This window comes from Culex pipiens, chromosome 1, assembly GCF_016801865.2.
Source record: "Culex pipiens pallens isolate TS chromosome 1, TS_CPP_V2, whole genome shotgun sequence".
Lineage (NCBI taxonomy): Eukaryota > Metazoa > Arthropoda > Insecta > Diptera > Culicidae > Culex > Culex pipiens.
Window position 1 is genome coordinate 16,212,085 of NC_068937.1, and position 19,566 is coordinate 16,231,650.

General features: G+C 29.9%; 1 protein-coding gene across 4 annotated transcripts in view; it reads left to right on the forward strand.

The window, feature by feature from the left end:
- LOC120417691 (uncharacterized) overlaps positions 1–19,566 on the forward strand; it is a 204,817-nt gene that overhangs the window by 155,869 nt on the left and 29,382 nt on the right. For all 4 annotated transcript variants that reach the window (XM_039579830.2, XM_039579831.2, XM_039579827.2 and 1 more), the window contains one exon: positions 17,337–17,449. In XM_039579830.2, coding sequence (XP_039435764.1) covers positions 17,337–17,449 — 113 coding nt within the window. The remainder of the gene's footprint in view (positions 1–17,336; positions 17,450–19,566) is intronic.

The following is a 19,566-nucleotide window of genomic DNA, read 5'->3' on the forward strand; positions in this document are numbered from 1 at the left end:
ATCTGGTTATTTTGGCCAAACCCGGTCAATCCGGATTTCCGGTTCTGAATGAAAATTTCGCTTGAAGGTGTCATGCGACATGCCAAATCACTTGGAATAAGTGTTAAATTCCAAATTCCAAATTCCAATTTTAAAATTCAAAATTCCAAATTTTAAATTCCAAATTAAAAATTTTAAATTTTAAATTCCAATTTCCAATTCAAATTACAAATTCCAAACTCCAAATTCCAACTTCCATTTTCAATTTTTTTTATTCAAAATTCCAAATTCCACATCCACATCCAAATTCCAAATTTAGAATTCCAATTTGCTATTTCCAATTTCCAATCTCCAAATTTCAAATTTTTAATTTCTTTTTTTTCAATTCCAAATTCCTATTTTCAAATTACAAAATTTCAAACTCTTAACTCTAAACTCCAAACTTCAAACTCAGAACTCTTAACTCCAAATTTCAATTTCCAATTTTTAAATCCAAAATTCCAAATTCCAAATTAAAAACTCCAAATTTTAAATTTCAATTTCCTATTTCCTATTTTCTGTTTCCAATATTTTCAATTTCCAATTTCCAAATTCCAAACTCCAAATTCTTATTTCCAATTTTCAAAATCAAAATTCAAAATTACAAATTCCAATTTCCAATTCAAATTACAAATTCCAAACTCCAAATTCCAACTTCCATTTTCAAATTTTTTATTAAAATTACAAAATTACAAAATTTCAAACTCTAAACTCTGAACTTCAAACTTCAAACTCAGAACTTTAAACTCCAAATTCCAATTTTCAATTTTTAAATCCAAAATTCTAAATTTTTAATTTAAAATTCCAAATTTTCAATTCCAATTTCCTATTTCCTTTTTTCTGTTTCCAATATTTTCAATTTACAATTTCCAAATTTCAAACTCCAAATTCCAATTTCCAATTTCCAATTTTCAAATTCCGAATTCAAAATTGCAAATTCCAATTTCCAATTCAAATTACAAATTCCAAACTCCAAATTCCAACTTCCATTTTCAAATTTTTTATTCAAAATTCCAAATTCCACATTCCAAGTTCCAAATTTAGAATTCCAATTTGCTATTTCCAATTTCCAATCTCCAAATTTCAAATTTTCAATTTCTAATTTTTCAATACCAAATTCCAATTTTCAAATTCCGATTACAAAATTTCAAACTCTAAACTCTAAACTCCAAACTTCAAACTCTGAACTCTAAACTTCAAATTCCAATTTCAAATTTTTAAATTCAAAATTCCAAATTCCAAATTTAAAATTCCAAATTAATAATTTCAAATTTGAAATTCCAATTTCCTATTTCCTATTTTCTGTTTCCAATATTTTCAATTTACAATTTCCAAATTCCAAATTCCAATTTCCAATTTCCAATTTTCAAATTCCGAATTCAAAATTGCAAATTCCAATTTCCAATTCAGATTACAAATTCCAAACTCCAAATTCCAACTTCCATTTTCAATTTTTTTAATTCAAAATTCCAAATTCCACATTCCAAATTCCAAATTTTGAATTCCGATTTGCTATTTCCAATTTCCAATTTCAAATTTTTAATTTCAAATTTTTAATTTCAAATTTTTCAATTCCAAATTCCAATTTTAAAATTCCGATTACAAAATTTCAAACTCTTAACTCTAAACTCCAAACTTCAAACTCAGAACTCTAAACTCCAAATTCCAATTTCCAATTTTTAAATCCAAAATTCCAAATACCAAATTTAAAATTCCAAATTTAAAATTCCAAATTTTAAATTCCAATTTCCTATTTCCTATTTTCTGTTTCCAATATTTTCAATTTACAATTTCCAAATTCCAAACTCCAAATTCCAATTTCCAATTTTCAAATTCCGAATTCATAGTTGCAAATTCCAATTTCCAATTTCCAATTCAAATTACAAATTCCAAACTCCAAATTCCAACTTCCATTTTCAAATGTTTTACTCAAAATACCAAATTCCACATTCCAAATTCCAAATTCTAAATTTAGAATTCCAATTTGCTATTTCCATTTTCCAATCTCCAAATTTCAAATTTTTAATTTCTAATTTTTCAATTCCACATTCCAATTTTCAAATTCCGATTACAAAATTTCAAACTCAAAATTTCAAATTTCAAACTCAGAACTCTAAACTCCAAATTCCAATTTCCAATTTTTCAATCCAAAATTCCAAATTTCCAATTTAAATTACAAATTCCAAACTCCAAATTCCAACTTCCATTTTCAAATTTTTTATTCAAAATTCCAAATTCCACATTCCAAATTCCAAATTTAGAATTCCAATTTCCTATTTCCTATTTCCTCTTTCCTATTTCCTATTTCCTATTTCCTATTTCCTATTTCCTATTTCCAATTCCCAATCCCTAAATCCCAAATTCCAAATTCGAATTTTCAAATTAAAAAATGCAAAATTCCAAATGCCAAATCCCAAATTTAAAATTTCAAATTCCAAATTTTAAATTCCAAGTGAAAGTGTCATGCGACATGCCAAATCACTTTTAATAAGTGTTCTAAAATAAGAGAAGTTATCAAAAATACAGCTTTTGGTCATTTGGTCATTTTGGCCAAATCCGGCCAGTCCGGAATTCCGGTTCCGACTGAAAATTTCGCTTACACATGTCATGTGACGTGTCAAAACACTTGTAATTGGTGTTCTAAAATGAAGAATGTTACCAAAAATACGTTTCATTGCGCCACCTTCGCTGTCCAAAGTGGCCATTACGTCCTTTTGACGTAACAGCTTTGACGCACTCACCATCGAAGCTCCCAATAACCCGAGATCCATTTTCCACAATATTTTCCCACCACCCGTCTGATGAACACCTCGCTACTTACTTTGTATCGACCGCAAAGTGGTCCAGGTCACGTGTTCCACCGAGGCAGGGTTTGTTTTCATTTGTAGTCCATTATAGGTTTCGCGCGGAATAACGAACACGGACCACGCGTGGAAAAAGGCTCTCCAACCTGCCGCCACCACGAATGACCGACCGACGTTATTAGAAAGGGCTCTCGGGGTACATTAAAAAGTAATAAACAAGGCAATTAGTCGGATGGCTGCACGAAAATAAATAGTGTGTGTGTGTTTTTCAAGTCAGACCTTCTCTAGTTAGGCCAGCCGGGGGTTGAATCAACTTTGGCTCGTTTGTTTGTTTACAAATTGCCAAGGGAAGTAACATTTGGAAAGGGCTTTAAATAATTTAATGTTTTATTTTAAAATATCTGATTTTTAATTTAAAAAAATCAAATTTAAATAAAAAAAATATTTAAATTTTTGAAAACGCCCTTTTTAAATGTTACGCCCCGAAAACAATATGGTAAACTTAGCTCTGCGTTGACGACATGTGGAAAAGAATGCATGGTAAACAAGACTGAAACGTGCGAGGATTGCGTCTACACCGGTCGTTTTCAGGTTATGCAACTAAAACCAGTTGGGAATTCTTAAGAAGAGAGCCGCTGAACAGCAGAAGTGAAGTCTGGTTTGGTCTTTCTCGTTGAGAAAAGGCTGTTAAAAGTAGAAAATAGAACTTTTTTATTTGGCTTATTTTCAATTTAGGAAAAATATGGAATTCTGCCAAACCTGACAAAAATAAAAAAACTCAGGTGAAATTTATTTAAAAAATACTAAATTACTTGTTTGTTATCATTGGTGTAGAGGTTGCTTTAGTGCATGATTGTTTAATTCTATAAAAGTAAATAAAGGTTGTCTGGCAACCATGTAATGTAATTCTGGTATTCTGGGAACACTGCCAAAAGATTTAAACTTCAAATAAATATCGATTTCTGACGGTAATTTCCATCACTTCAAGAGTGACTAAACAATCCTCATGAAAAGTGACTCTAATTTCCCAACCTCTCCCTTCCAAATTAAAAGCCCCCTTTCACCGCTCCAATCCAATCCAATCCGCGTTGGGTTGAATTACAGTACCGACATGCAGCCTAATTACCTTATGCTAATTGACGATTTGCCCAATGCTGTTAGTAGCAGCAACTTTCCTGCGATTAGGCAAATTAAAACAAAAGGCTCGCTCGCTCGCTCGTGCTAGCTTAAACCAACCAAGCCAAGTTCGAACGAAAAAAATAAAACACAGAAAGCGAATTGAAAGGTCTGACGACGCTGGGCACGCGCGCGCTCAACAACCTGATCTACACGGGCAATTGTTGGTTAATACCAACTCTTGATTGGGGTAAGTGAGACCTATCCCCGCGTGCTGAAGAAAGTGAGGCTCTGACTTCAAAACCAATTTCTGATAATTCAATTAAAGGGCGAACGATCCTGAAAGCGATGCAGGTTGCATTTCTGAGCGAAAGAGTTGGAGTTGGAGGGTTTTGCTCAATTGTTAGAGGCTGTGAACCCTCAAGCGACTGTTTTGATTTTTTTTTAATCTTGGCTAAATTTTGGAATCTAACCAACAATTCATCTTAAAAGCGATGCAACCATTGAGAACTGACCAGATTCGGAATCTGCACTCTGGCTTTTGATCTCTGACGTTTTAATTTTGACTCCTGGGCGACCTTCAGTTTCCAATTTTCTATTTTCAATTTCCAATTTTCTATTTTCAATTTCCAATTTCCTACTTCCAATTTTCAATTTCCAATTTACAATTTCCAAATTTCAAATTCCAAATTCTAAATTACAAATTATAAATTCTAAATTCCATGTTGAAAAACCAAATTCCAAATTCTAAATCCCAAATTCTTAATTCCAAATTCTAATTTCCCAATTCCCAATTCCAAATTCCCATTTTAAAATTCCAATTTCCGAATTAAAAATTCCATATTAAAAAAAATCCAAATTCAAAATTTTCAATTCCCAACTAAAAATTCCAAATTCCCAATTCCAAATTCGTAATTCCCGATTCTTTATTCCAAATTCCATATTAAAAAAAAATCAAAAGTCCAAATTCTCCATTTCAAATTAAAAAACCAAATTCCCAATTCCAAATTCCCAATTCCAAATTCCCAATTCGTAATTCCAAATTCCATGTAAAAAAAATCCAAATTCTAAATCCCAAATTACTTATTCCTTATTCCTTATTCCTTATTCCCAATTCCAAATTCCAATTTCCCAATTCCCAATTCCAAAGTCCCATTTTCAAATTACAATTTCCAAATTCCAAATTTCAAATCCAAAATTAAAAAAAAAAAATTCAAATTCCCCATTCCCAAACTGTTATTCCAAATTCCACATAAAAAAAAAAACAAATTTCAAATTCAAAATTCTTAATTTTCAATTCCAAATTCCAATTTCCAAATTTAAAAACCAAATTCTCCATTATAAATTCCAAATTCCTAATTACCAATATCTTAATTCTAAATTTCAAATTCAAAATACCAAATTTCAAATAAAAAAACAAATTTTCAATTCCAAATACGCGGTTTGCAATTCGCAATTCCAATTACAAATAACAAATTTTAAATTAAAAAAAAACAAATTCCAATTTCCAAATTCCACATTTTAAATTCCAAATTCCAGTTTTAAAATTCTCAATTGCAAATTTATAAATTTATTTGAATTCCAAATTAAAAATTCCATATTTAAAAATTCCAAAGTTAAAATTTCAATTTCCAATTCTCCCGAATTCCAATTTTTTAATTCCAAATTTAAAATCCTAGATTTATAACTCCAAATTTATTATTCCAAATTTATAACTCCAAATTTAAAATTCCAAATATAAAATTCCAAATTTAAAATTCCAAATTTAAAATTCCAAATTTAAAATCCAAAATTAAAAATTCCAAATTTGAAATTCAAAATTTAAAATTCTAAATTTAAAATTCCAAATTTTAAATTCCGAATATAAAATTCCAAATTTAAAATTCCAAATTTAAAATTCCAAATTTAAAATTCCAAATTTAAAATTCCAAATTTAAAATTCCAAATTTAAAATTCCAAATTTAAAATTCCAAATTTAAAATCCAAATTTAAAATTCCAAATTTAAAATCCAAATTTAAAATTCCAATATTAAAATTCCAAATTTCAAATTAAATATAACAAATTTAATATAACAAATTTTCAATAGCAAATTTAGATAACAAATTTAAAATTACAAATTTAAAATTACAAATTTAAAATTACAAATTTAAAATAACACATTTGAAATTACAAATTTAATATTAAAAATTTAAATTTCCATGTTTAAAATTCCAAACTTAAACTTCCAAATTAAATATTCCAAATTTTTAATTCCAAATTTAAAATTCCAAATTTAAAGTTCCTAATTTAAAGTTCCAAATTTATAATTCGAAATTTAAAATTCGAAATTTAAAATTCCTAATTTAAAATTCCAAATTTAAAATTCCAAATTTAAAATTCCAAATTTAAAATTCCAAATTTAAAATTCCAAATTTAAAATTCCAAATTTAAAATTCCTAATTTAAAATTCCAAATTTAAAATTCCAAATTTAAAATTCCAAATTTAAAATTCCAAATTTAAAATTCCAAATTTAAAAATTCCAAATTTAAAAATTCCAAATTTAAAAATTCCAAATTTAAAAATTCCAAATTTCAAATTCCAAAGTTAAAAGTCCAATTTTGACATTTTTAATTCCTTATTTTATATTCGAAATTTAAAATTCCAAATTCTAGATTAAAAACTTAAAATTCATAATTTAAAATTTCAATTTCCAAATTTAAAATTACAAATTCAAGATTCCAAATTTAAAATCTCGAATTCAAGATTCCAATTTTTTTTTAAATCCGAATTCCAAATTTCACATTCCCAGTTAAAAATCAAAAATATAAAAACATAATTATAAATTGATAAATTGATAAATTGATAAATTGATAAATTGATAAATTGATAAATTGATAAATTGATAAATTGATAAATTGATAAATTGATAAATTGATAAATTGATAAATTGATAAATTGATAAATTGATAAATTGATAAATTGATAAATTGATAAATTGATAAATTGATAAATTGATAAATTGATAAATTGATAAATTGATGAATTGATAAATTGATAAATTGATAAATTGATAAATTGATAAATTGATAAATTGATAAATTGATAAATTGATAAATTGATAAATTGATAAATTGATAAATTGATAAATTGATAAATTGATAAATTGATAAATTGATAAATTGATAAATTGATAAATTGATAAATTGATAAATTGATAAATTGATAAATTGATAAATTGATAAATTGATAAATTGATAAATTGATAAATTGATAAATTGATAAATTGATAAATTGATAAATTGATAAATTGATAAATTGATATTTAATAAATTGATTTTTTTTAATTTGTGATTTTTTCATTTTATTTTCTAAATTATTTTTAACTTTGGTCACTTTAAGGTTAAACGCGTTAGCAAAAGCTTAGACCAAAAAACGCATCGTGTTTAAAAGATAATGGTTTCATGGAGTTGCTTCGGCCTTGCAAACAAAATGAAAAAAAGAAGAAAACCACTGAGCCAAGAGTCGTTTAGTTTTTGCGCTGCTCAATTTTGTGGGGGTGGTGTTTTTCCCCACAAACAATTGCATTTAAATGGAAAGTAATTGAACGTCGACTGTGCAAAAGGGCCAACTCCACTTTCCAATTGCTTTTGCTGCTGCGGCCGCCGAGAAACCCTTAAGCGATGTTTAGCCAGATGAAAGCCCTTAATTGAGGTTAGGTAATGCGCGACTCTTGATAGGTTTGGCGAGCGATATTGGTTTCTGTAATGTTTGGTATCAATTTATCGGAAAATTGACAGTTAGGTCATAATTCTGCGTGAGAAAAATCCTTTTAAAAATTAGCGGAAATCATTTTTGAAAAAAAAACATTTAAAGTGGCACCATTAAGCACTGAGGAAATTTTAGAACTTCGATTAAGCCACCATTAAAGCCACTCATTAGCCTAGAAGCTTAAAAGTGAAAGAAATTGCTGCTGCTGCTGACATGCTTTTCACCACATGGCGCGAAAACCAAAAAAAAAACGCGCGCGCAAATTAAGTCGAAACTCGCCGAAAATTGCACCAAGCCAAAAAAAACTTCAACAATCGCACCACAATCGAACATGTTGTACACGTTCAATTGAACGAATGCAAAAGAAAGAAACAAATTAAGCTAATCGACCCAGTTTCCGCGAGTGAGCGCTTTTGACTCCCGCGCGCCCGCCATCTTGGATATCGTTGCCCGAAAGCAACACAAACAAAAAAAAACTGTAATTTACCCACCGTAATTTGCAAGTGCAGCAGCAGTATCGATTTCGGTGATGATTGCAATTAAATAATTTTAATAAAAGTGAAACCCCCCACAAATACAAGAAAACTGAAGAGTGGAATTTGTTTTAGCGTGCAAATTTGGGGGTCAACTTGAAGTTTTGGATGGTGCGATTTGGCGAAATGATTAATACTTTGGCATTTTTCAAAATTTTAAATTAGAGATAGGGTAGATGTCCCTATATTGGTCCTACTAAATACTTCAACTTCGATTGATTCTAAAGACGGGTTGATTTTGACAGTTTATGGATATATTTTGGGCCTAAAGAGCCAAAATTTGACCCTTATTGTAAAGGGATCTTCCATAAACCACGTGAACATTTTTTTTAATTTAATAATTAATCATCAAACAATGGAGTATTAGAAAATGGTATTTCAATCATTGGTATCAACGTCATTCTGGCTCATGGGTTAAAAATTGGGTACAAACATGTGAAAACATGCAAATTTTGCGATATTTGAGTATTTCAAAACCAATAACTGTTATTCAGTGAAAATCCAATCAAAATTACGTCGTTTGATGCCGATGTTTCAAATTACAAATGCATCGTTTATAGATTTTTGTAATTTTTTTTAATATTTTACACTAAAAACAGGACAGTTGCGTCGTTTTATATCTAAATTGCAAAAAATAGAAATCTTAGTACTCGATTGAATAGGAAATTTCTAATAAAAAAATCATGATAAAAAATAAAATTTAGTTACGACCCAAAATAAGTCAAATTTCTGAGATTGATTACTTGTTTTATCATCGAATACAGCCTATATTCTGAACACTTTATCGCCGATTTGCAAATTCATGTCCATGACACTTCAGAGCATTTTTTGTGGTCGTAGTTGAGTTCGACACCCTAAAAAAACGTTGGGAAAATATTATTTCTCGCTTACTTCTTCAATAGGGCCTATCAGCATGCACAATGAAAAAAATGTGTAAATTTGGAAGGTCCTCTTTTTTATGTAATTTTACCTCAATTTAGACATAAAAGGTTTACCTCTTCTCAGATGTAATATTAACATGATTTTTGTACTGTTTAGGAAACGAATGGCGCATAAGAACTCTTAAAAAAAAGTATTCTACATTTTTCCTGAATAAATTAGGCAAGATTTTTTTTGCGAAATTTTGTGTGCAAAAAACTATACGAAATTTCGCGTCGTGAAAAACAGTAAAAAAAATCATGGTTACATTACATCTGGGAACAGGCATATCTGTTTAGTCAGAAAAAATGTGTAACTTTACCTCTAAAAAATATGTAATTTTACCTCTTTTCTGATGTCTACTAAATTAAGGCAAAATTACATCATAAAGAAGTAATATTCAACCTTCCAAAATTTCACCTTCTGAATTTATCAATTTTTTTACTGTGTTGTTACCCATGTTGCAAATTTTGAAAACTTGACTGTTTTCAAAAATACGGTATTTTTACAGAAAAATAGTAATGGTCACAGATTTTGTGTCAAAAAATGTGTAATATTACATCAGGAATTGTTAAATTTTCATCACTTTCTGATGAATTTTCATCAGGTTTACATTTTTACACATTTGTTAGGTAAAAATACTCAAAAAGAGGTATTATTTTAGATATTTTTTTTTTAAACGCTAGGAATCACTACAAAAATTTGCGAAGCTTGACGTCCAAATTTTTGAATTTTTAAAACTTTAATAATTTACATTAAAAACTTGATAACTGAGATAATGCATGCAGAAATTTTTGAATTGTAAAAAGCAGTATGTTATAGAACATTTTATTGGCTTAAATATCGCGAAAAAACATAAACAATAGAATAAAATATTCGCAACGCTGTTAATTATTTAAAAAATCTGAGAATAATAAAATTCTCTTTTTTTTCGGAGATCGCAGTAAGCCGCGCGCGCGAACGGTTGGGGGAAAAATCGCAGCACGATTTTTGACGGTTCGAAATGCTTCTAGAGAATATAAAAGTTGTCGTTTTTCAATTAGTTTGCTAAAAGTTCACATTTTCTTGTGCTAAGATTTTGTATAGTTTTCAACACAGGCCATAAGTGCCACTTCTTTGTTAGAACCACCGAACCATGGGGAAATATTGGTTGGGAGCGGATATACTCAGTGCAAAAGTTAAAGTGTTCACGTCAAACGATCGGCCTATCTCCTGAGAAGAACCTGGAATCTGACGATCGGGATACCACCTCGCGGCGTCTTTTGAAGATTTGAGCTTTATGTTAAAGATTTGCTGTTTCTTGGTGAGAAATTTCCATCATAAGTTGTTAAATTATTATATTCCCCTATATTATGATATTATTAAATAACCCTTCTATATCTTCCCCATTTTCCCTTTCCCAATTCCCATTTTCCCCAACTTCAATTGCCCATTTCCACTTCCCTCCTAAAAATATAATTATTTGCCAATTTACACTTAGGTGACCTAACTGACTCGGAGCGTTTGGTACGGTATGTCCACGCATCCTTCCTCCCCTGTTGATTCTGTGAAATGTGATCCGTTCACCGAAACTGTCTCTGCGGTTAATGCAACGCAGTAGGCCTGGCCGCTTTAATTTTTGCTGTACATTTTTGGGGTTACTCGGATGTACTGCAATTATTGCAATATTGACAAGAAAGGACTTGAGGCGTAATCTAACCGCAAGTTCTTCCAGGATGCTTTCTTCGGACTGGCTGCGCTTGTGTTCGATTAGATTAGATTAGATTAGAATAATAAAATTCTCTTTTTTTCAAAATCGCTACACTCTCAAACTGCATTAATTTTTCAAAATTTTACAATTTTTAATTTTGTTTTTTTATTTGGTTGTAATTTTTTCTCAAGCATTCCATGCAAAACAATGCCATTTTGTTTTTTTCATTCAATGCTACACAGTAAAAAAAAATAATGGTAATATTACAACTGGGAAGAAAAATGTGAAATTTTACCTCTAAAAATGTGTGATTTTACCACTTTTCTGCTGTAATGTCATTTATTCAATCTTAAATGAGGTAAAATTACATCATGAAAGAGGTAATATTCAACCTTTCGATTTTACACAATTTTTTGCTGTGTACATACAATTTTGCAAGCTAGTCATATAGAATCGGCATGTGAATATTTCTAAATCTGTACGTTGAGAAGGGATTTCCTGATCGATGTTGTATCTTGAACAAAGTTGTAGGTCATGATTAGGGTTTTTCAGGAAAAAGTAGGTACACGGAAAATCCCGATTTCTGCAATTGACTTTTTATAACTAAAAGTATAATACATAAAATACGTATTTTTTTATTTATTTTAAAATATTTTTAAGGGGAATAAAAGGTACATTCTGCGCTAAATGTTAAGCTGGTACAAATTTTATTTAAAGGCAAAAAAATAAAAATTAATCAAATTTCAATCCCATCTTCCAATATTATTTGAGTAACTTGTTACTATCAGAAGTTTGCAAAATATCAATAAAACTATGAAAATATTCCAAAAATTCAAAATTTGCAGGGAGTCTAAAGGTGCCTTATTTGATTAAAAATACAAAAAAAAAACAACGTTACACAATGTATTCTAAATAGTTTACAATCAATTGTATACGTTGGCATTTTTAAAGGGGAAGGGGAACAAACATTTAAAATAAAATTTGCATTGGTGTAAAATAAAAAAATATAAAAATTTCAAAAAATATTGTTGGAAAAAAATGTAATATTGTCAATCGAAATTAAAAAAAAACTTTTTCAGAGCTAAACCAAAACTTGTAATCGAAAATGACTTGACAATTTTTTTTAGAGATTTGAAAAATATTTATTTTGAGAATTCATTCATTTAACTGTAATACCAGAAATTTAAAAAAATAAACAATGTTTGACTGACTTTTTCTGAAAGTTCGCAACAGCGAACTTAAATGCAGCACTTCCGATGCCATCTCATAGTGTCTCATCCCATAATGCAGAGATAATCTTCCGCCACAAAAGTGCTACCGTTACTCCTCAAGTAAGTCACCTCCCAAACAATGACGTTTCGTAACGGTAAACATCTGCGCACTAATTAACATCCCCATTTTCACATGGTCTGAATTGAGAGGTTAAATTTGTTGAATTATAAATTATAAATAAGAAGAAGAAAAAACGAACCCTTCACCGAGCGCGCGCGATCAATCTCACCCTTGAGAACTTGGAACGCATCAAACAAATTCATAATTCATAGCAAAAAGACAATGTGCTCTCAATTTGATGATGAACTGTGCGTTCGCCGGCGGACCTAATGAAGTGCAAATTGCAGCTGCTACCTGAACTAAAACAACAGAAAGGGGAGTCCAAGATCGGAGGGTTCTGATATGCAAAACTTAAAATAATAATAATAGTTAAACAGGTAGCTGAGTGAGTTTTATCACCCTTTTTGATGCACTCATCGACGAAGTCTGTTGTTGGGTAATCGCTGATGCGCTACCCCGTGTAATGAGCTTTGCCTTGAACCCAAGGTCGTGCGTTTTTTCTCAAGTGTAACCCTAGTAGCTACAAGTACTTATAGTTGTAGGACGGATGAGCTACAAGCTCGTCTGTCAAGCTGTGAACTAAAGTGTCCGGATTCCGGTATTAACAAAGAGAAAGGGGGAATTTAACATTAAAGCAAAGTTGACCTTTTTAGTGCTTAGTTATGAAAAATTGATTTTGAATTTTTTAAATGCTTTTAATAACGTTCCAATTTTTTTTATTAAATTTGCTAAATTTAAAAATACTGACCACTTTTATTTTCTATATTTTTATTAAAAGAAGCAATTTTGACAATTTTGGCAGCGTATATTTTCAATAATGTGTAACTTTTGAAGCAATAATCTGAATCACTTTGGTGTCTTCGGCAAAGTTATAAGTATTGATGAGGACTATTCAGAAAAAAAAAGTAGATCAATTTACCGACATTTAATTTAAACTTTTTTTTTTTCAGAAAAAAACAACTTCCTAAAATTGGTATATTTATTTTTTGATATTTTTTGATTTGTTTTAGGGGTCAAAAAACAGCAACCTTTTTGCCAAAGAAAAGTATGGACAAAAACTTAGCCACCAAATTGTTTGAACTTTCTTTTTACTTCAGTAATAATGTAAAATTTGCGATCGAGTACTTAACAGATTTTCGATAAAGTGCATCGTTTCCAAGATATAGCTACTTAAAGTTTAATTTAAAATGAAAAATTACCGTTTTTTCGATTTTTTTAAATGGTTGTCTATTCCTAAAAATATTTTTTTCGAAAAGTTGCAATATTTTTTACCAATTTTTAAATATGTTTTTTCACTAAATTTTAATTTCCCAAAATCCAAATTTTAAAATTTTTGAAAATAAGTTTTATCTTGGTTACTGAAATACAGCGAATAAATGAAGAAGAAACAAGAAATGTTTTTTAAAGTCTCATCCAAACAGCCTTTTATTTTCTACTACCGATATCTCAGAAACTAATGGTCATATTTTCAACGTTAAAAAATTACACATTTATGAAATTCTCTTATCTCTTCGAACAAAAAACTGTGATGTTGAAATCAAGACTAACGTTTCAAAATGATAAAATATGGAATATTACGCCTTTTTAAAATGTTAGAGTTTATACCAACATTTTCGAAATCGTTTTTTTTTTTTTTGAGAAAACATAAAATTTCACAATTGTTACATTTTTTACCTTGAAAATAAGAACAATAATTTCTGAGATTTTGTTACTAGAAAGTGAAAGGCTCTTGAGACTTAAAAACTTAATTTTTTTGTTTCTTTTTCATTAATTTACTGTATTTCAGCAACCAATTTAGAATAAAATTTCAAAATTTCAATTTTGGAAAATTGATTTTTTTTGTGTAAAAAAGTTAATTTTAAAATTGGTAACAAACATTTTCCTGACCTACAACTTTGCCCAAGACATCAAATCGAACAGGAAATTCCTTCAAAAGTTACCACTTATCGAATATTTACGTTCCATTTTTGTATGGTATTTATCTTTGTTTTCCAGAATTGAACAATTATTTCAAAAAGTTAATTATAAACAAATTCCCCAAAAAATCTTTATTCATTTCTAGGGTTAGTGAAATTTCACGATTTCGCGGACAGCGTGAAATCCGCGAAATTTGTCTTTTTCCGCGAAATCTCGTGAAATGTTAGGTTTGAAATTCTTGAAATTTATCAATTTTGTCAAATAATTTTTTTTCAATAACATCATAATAAATATTTCAATCATAAAGACTATTTGGGTAATTTTTATTAGTTTGAAGAATTGTTCGGATTTTTCAGTTTTTTTAGAAACTAACTTTATTTAGTAATATTTTGATTCGCTGTAGTAAAAAAATTACTACTATTTTATTTGAAAGGTATAATTTCGAACGAAATCAAAAGAATTAAGCTTTGTTTTATTCAAAATAAAATTAAGAGTATTTTTTAATATTTCATATTTTTTTCTGAGTCCTGTTTAATTTTAACGATTTAAGTCTGTTCTTTTTTGTATAAAAATTTCTATTTCGTTGCCAGTTTTATTATTTTTGCTTATTGATTTTAAATTTAGTTTACGAAATGAGAGATGTAAGCCTTGAAAATTTTTTTGAATGAAAACTTTTAAAAATATTTTGAATGGGCTAATTGCCGCAGAAAATTCAAACTATTTTACTAATTTTGGCTGAACAAGATTGTTGAATCTTACTTTGATATGAAATTTAATTAAATGTAAACTTTTTAGCTTCATTAGTCGACTATAAAGCAGCAGTTCAATAAATGATACGCATGCCCTACATTTTGTTTCAAAATATAAATAGAGCCCATCCATAAAACAGGTGGAAACTTTTTTGATAATTAGAAGATTTGTTTTTGGGTCACGTTCAAATTTAGTGAAGAAAAATTTATAATGAATCATTTCTTTCACTTTTGAGTTAATACACTAAAAACCTAAAGTTTTTCTTAAGTTTTATTAAACTGAAAAATTGCGTTTTTCCGTGATATTTAAAAAAATAAAGCTAAACCGAAAAAAATGCTTTTAGTTTTAGCAGATTGAACATTTTTAGAGATTTGCTTCAATATTTTATGAACTATCATAATTTACAAAAAAAATAACGTTTTGGTAACAACTTACAAAGGGTATGAAGGTTTTGGTTTTACCTTAAAAAAAAATCTTGAAAATCTCAAAAATTAGATTTTTAAAATTACAGAATTTTAGCTGAATCATAGGATTGTGTTTTTTTTAATTCGTATAAAAAATGGGCAAACTTTCATAGATATTTTCAACATTCAAGGACAAATTTAAAAATAAATTACATTGTCACAATTTTTGTAAAATAAAAATACTAAAAATAGCAAGCAGCAAAAAAAATATTTAAAAAAAAATTAAAATTTTAATTTTTGTCGAAGAAACTTTTTTTAGGGTCGTTAAACAAAATTAACAACTTTTGCTTTTTGGGTGTTTTTAAAACCGCCTTTAGTTTGATAAAATGGGCTTAAAATTGTTATTTAGCTTTTTATTAAATCAGTTCATAGTTTCTGAAATATCGTATTGTTTTTCTAGCCGTCGTAAGTCTAATTTTTCAATAGATTTTAGGGTCATGACTTCTTCAAAAGAAAAAAAAGTCACTTTTATACAATAAATACTGTAAGCAAGATAAAACTTAAAAAGCGGTTATTTTTTATGTAACTGTCCAGTCATGATTTTTCAACTATATTTTCGAAGCAGGACTTTTTTTTCAAAAAATGGCAGCACTGCCAAAGTAATTTAAACCGTTTTTTGTTATAGTTCCAAAGATGGCGCTTTGGGCGTCTTTTTTTCCAAATGTTTTTTTTTTTGTATTTTTTTTAAATTTCCTTTTTTTGTGTGAAAAATAACATAAAAAATTGTTAAATCTTTCAGAGTGTAACCATCGACCATTTTTTGAATACAGTCCAAACTCGATATCCGAACCACTTGCAATGCATTTTTTTTTTATTTAAAAAGCAATCAAATATTCATATTTGACTAAAATGGGGTCGCAGAGGTTGAATTTCATGATAAAAATAAAAATTTATTATTTTTTAAGCTTTTGAAAAAAATACGGTTTTTTTTTAAATGGGCAGCACTGCCAAAGTACATTGACCATTTGTATAATGATTTGTTTGGATAAACCAACATAATACTGACAAAATTTAAAAAAAGAAACAAAATAATCGATGTTCAAAGTCTCAGTGCAATGTTCGATAAATAAATTAACTACAGTCGCTTAAGGGACAACTAGCCAGATACCTTCCACTGAAAAGAAAGACAGATTTGTTGACTTCCAGAGTAGAGTGTTGTTGCCGGTGGGAAAATAAGCCGACCAGAACCTCAACTTTGACACAATGGCATGTTAAAAGTAACAACCGGAGAAGCTACTTACTATTTGCACACAATTTTATAGTTTATGATAAATGGTTGCCCCCCTTCTTCTCCCAGCTTAAAGTTGTAGAGAATCGAAGGAAAAAAAAAATCTCTCATAACTTTAGATAAGTTACAAACGGATTCTGAGGGGGTTGAAGAATTGCTGGTTCTTGACGCTTGTAGTTCATCACTGGAATGAGCGCATTATGAACTAATTTATGTTTCAAGCTGCTTTTTTCAACCTTGATGGATGAACTACTTAAAGTTACAGTTAGCGAACATTTAGTCCAGAAGACGTGGAGAGACTTTTGACCTTCTTGAAATCTCCAACCAGAAGTCATTTTCTCACAACTCTCGAGAGAGTCATTTTGTCCGTCAAATTGGATCAATTTTCGAATTCGAAAGAGAGCTCTCTGCGGGGTGGTCGTCATCATCAACTTTGATCGGCTGATAATGAGATTAGAGTCTCTAACGCGTATTCGATTGCAGTGCGGTGCAACTCACGTGATTGGACAATTATTCGGTAAGGATCGCGGATTATCAGCGCGCCCAAATTGCGCGTGGAAAATCACCACCAAATTTGTGTGTGTGGACTGCACCGAAAATTGATAATTTGGCTCAATTTTTCAATGTTTGTCAAATTTTGGGAACATTCAACTTTTTTTTCGAGGGTGATTTGTTCGCACGATAAATTTCAGAAAATTATGTGTGATTTTCAGCAGCATCTGTGACTTGTGTGATTGTGTTACAACAGCAGGAGCAATTTTCCGAACGCCAATTGATGCTAATGAACTTATGAATTTCTTTTTTTTTTCGTTTGCAGATCTGCAACTGGCGGCGGAACTCGGGAAAACCCTGCTGGAACGGAACAAGGAGCTCGAAAGTGCACTCAAACACCACCAGAACATCATCGAGGATCAGGCACAGGAAATCGAGGTGAGTACTTCTGCATAGGTGGTAAATTGTAATTTAGCAAGGTTTTTTTTTTGTCAGAGCTTTTCAATCATTAAAGGAAGCCTTTTTGAATTGCTTTCTTGAAAAAAAAAAGAGTTTTGAAAGCAAAAGAGCAAGAAAAATATCATTTATGGGCCACCCTAACACTGCTAAGACTACCTCAGTCGTTAAACAAAAAACAGACATATTCGTTTCGGATTTCAAATATGTGAATCAATGAAGAGCATAATCGCAGTCACAAACAATTCATTATTGGGTAATTCTCTACCAACTCACACGAAATCGGGAAAAGTTGCCCCGACCCCTCTTCGATTTGCGTGAAACTTTGTCCTAAGGGGTAACTTTTGTCCCTGATCACGAATCCGAGGTGCGTTTTTTTGATATCTCGTGACGGAGGGGCGGTACGACCCCTTCCATTTTTGAACATGCGAAAAAAAGAGGTGTTTTTCAATCATTTGCAGCCTGAAACGGTGATGAGATAGAAATTTGGTGTCAAAAGGACTTTTATGTAAAATTAGACGCCCGATTTGATGGCGTACTCAGAATTCCGAAAAAACATATTTTTCATCGAAAAAAACACTAAAAATGTTTTAAAAATTCTCCCATTTTCCGTTACTCGACTGTAAAAGATTTTGGAACATGTTATTTTATGGGAAATTTAATGTACATTTCGAATCTCCATTGACCCAGAAGGGTCATTTTTTCATTTAGAACAAAATTTTTCATTTTGAAATTTCGTGTTTTTTCTAACTTTGCAGGGTTATTTTTTAGAGTGTAACAATGATCTACAAAGTTGTAGAGCAGACAATTACAAAAATGTTGATATATAGACATAAGGGGTTTGCTTGTAAACATCACGAGTTATCGCGATTTTACGAAAAAAAGTTTTGAAAAAGTTACTTTTTGCGTTTCTCTTTGTTTCGTCGTCCGTGTCTGTCGCGGGTGACCATGAACGGCCATGATCGATGACGACCAACTTTTTCAAAACTTTTTTTCGTAAAATCGTGATAACTCGTGATGTTTACAAGCAAACTCCTTTTGTCTATATATCAACATTTTTGTAATTGTCTGCTCTACAACTTTGTAGATCATTGTTACACTCTAAAAAATAACCCTGCAAAGTTAGAAAAAACACGAAATTTCAAAATGAAAAATTTTGTTCTAAATGAAAAAATGACCCTTCTGGGTCAATGTAGATTCGAAAAGTACATTAAATTTCCCATAAAATGACATGTTCCAAATTTTTTTACAGTCGAGTAACGGAAAATGGGAGAATTTTTAAAACTTTTTTAGTGTTTTTTTCGATGAAAAATACGTTTTTTCGGAATTTTGAGTACACCATCAAATCGGGCGTCTAATTTTACATAAAAGTCCCTTTGACACCAAATTTCTATATCATCACCGTTTCAGGCTGCAAATGATTGAAAAACACCTCTTTTTTTCGCATGTTCAAAAATGGAAGGGGTCGTACCGCCCCTCCGTCACGAGATATCAAAAAAACGCACCTCGGATTCGTGATCAGGGACAAAAGTTACCCCTTAGGACAAAGTTTCACGCAAATCGAAGAGGGGTCGGGGCAACTGCTGTGTGAGTTGGCGGAGAATTACCCATTAGTGTCCCTGCCCAGAAATGCATAGTTGTCCAATGTGGAATATTGTAATTCTTAAGGTAATTAAGCTTAAGCTTAACCTTAAGTAATTTCTTTTTTATCATAAAATTTATTTTGAAAAAACATTCAGATTGGAATTTTAATTTATTTGATTTCGAAATAAAATTCTGACTTGATCTTGCAAAATTATCGAATTTAAATTTCTTCAAATGGGACTTGTGGGACAAGGCTGTATTTATGTAAGCAATTATGAATCAAAAACACTTCAAACTTTTTTTTCACATTAGTTTACTGACGTTAAAAAGATCACCTCTTTATTTTATTTTAATTTTTTGTCCCAAATTTATTTTCAACCCTATGAAAAAACGAATTAATTTCTTTTTCAACCATAACTAACAACCAACGCTTACTTGTCGTACCGTCTCATTATGTAAAACTGTATCCCATGGGACATTTTTGCAATTATGTTATCAATATATGACGTTTTAGC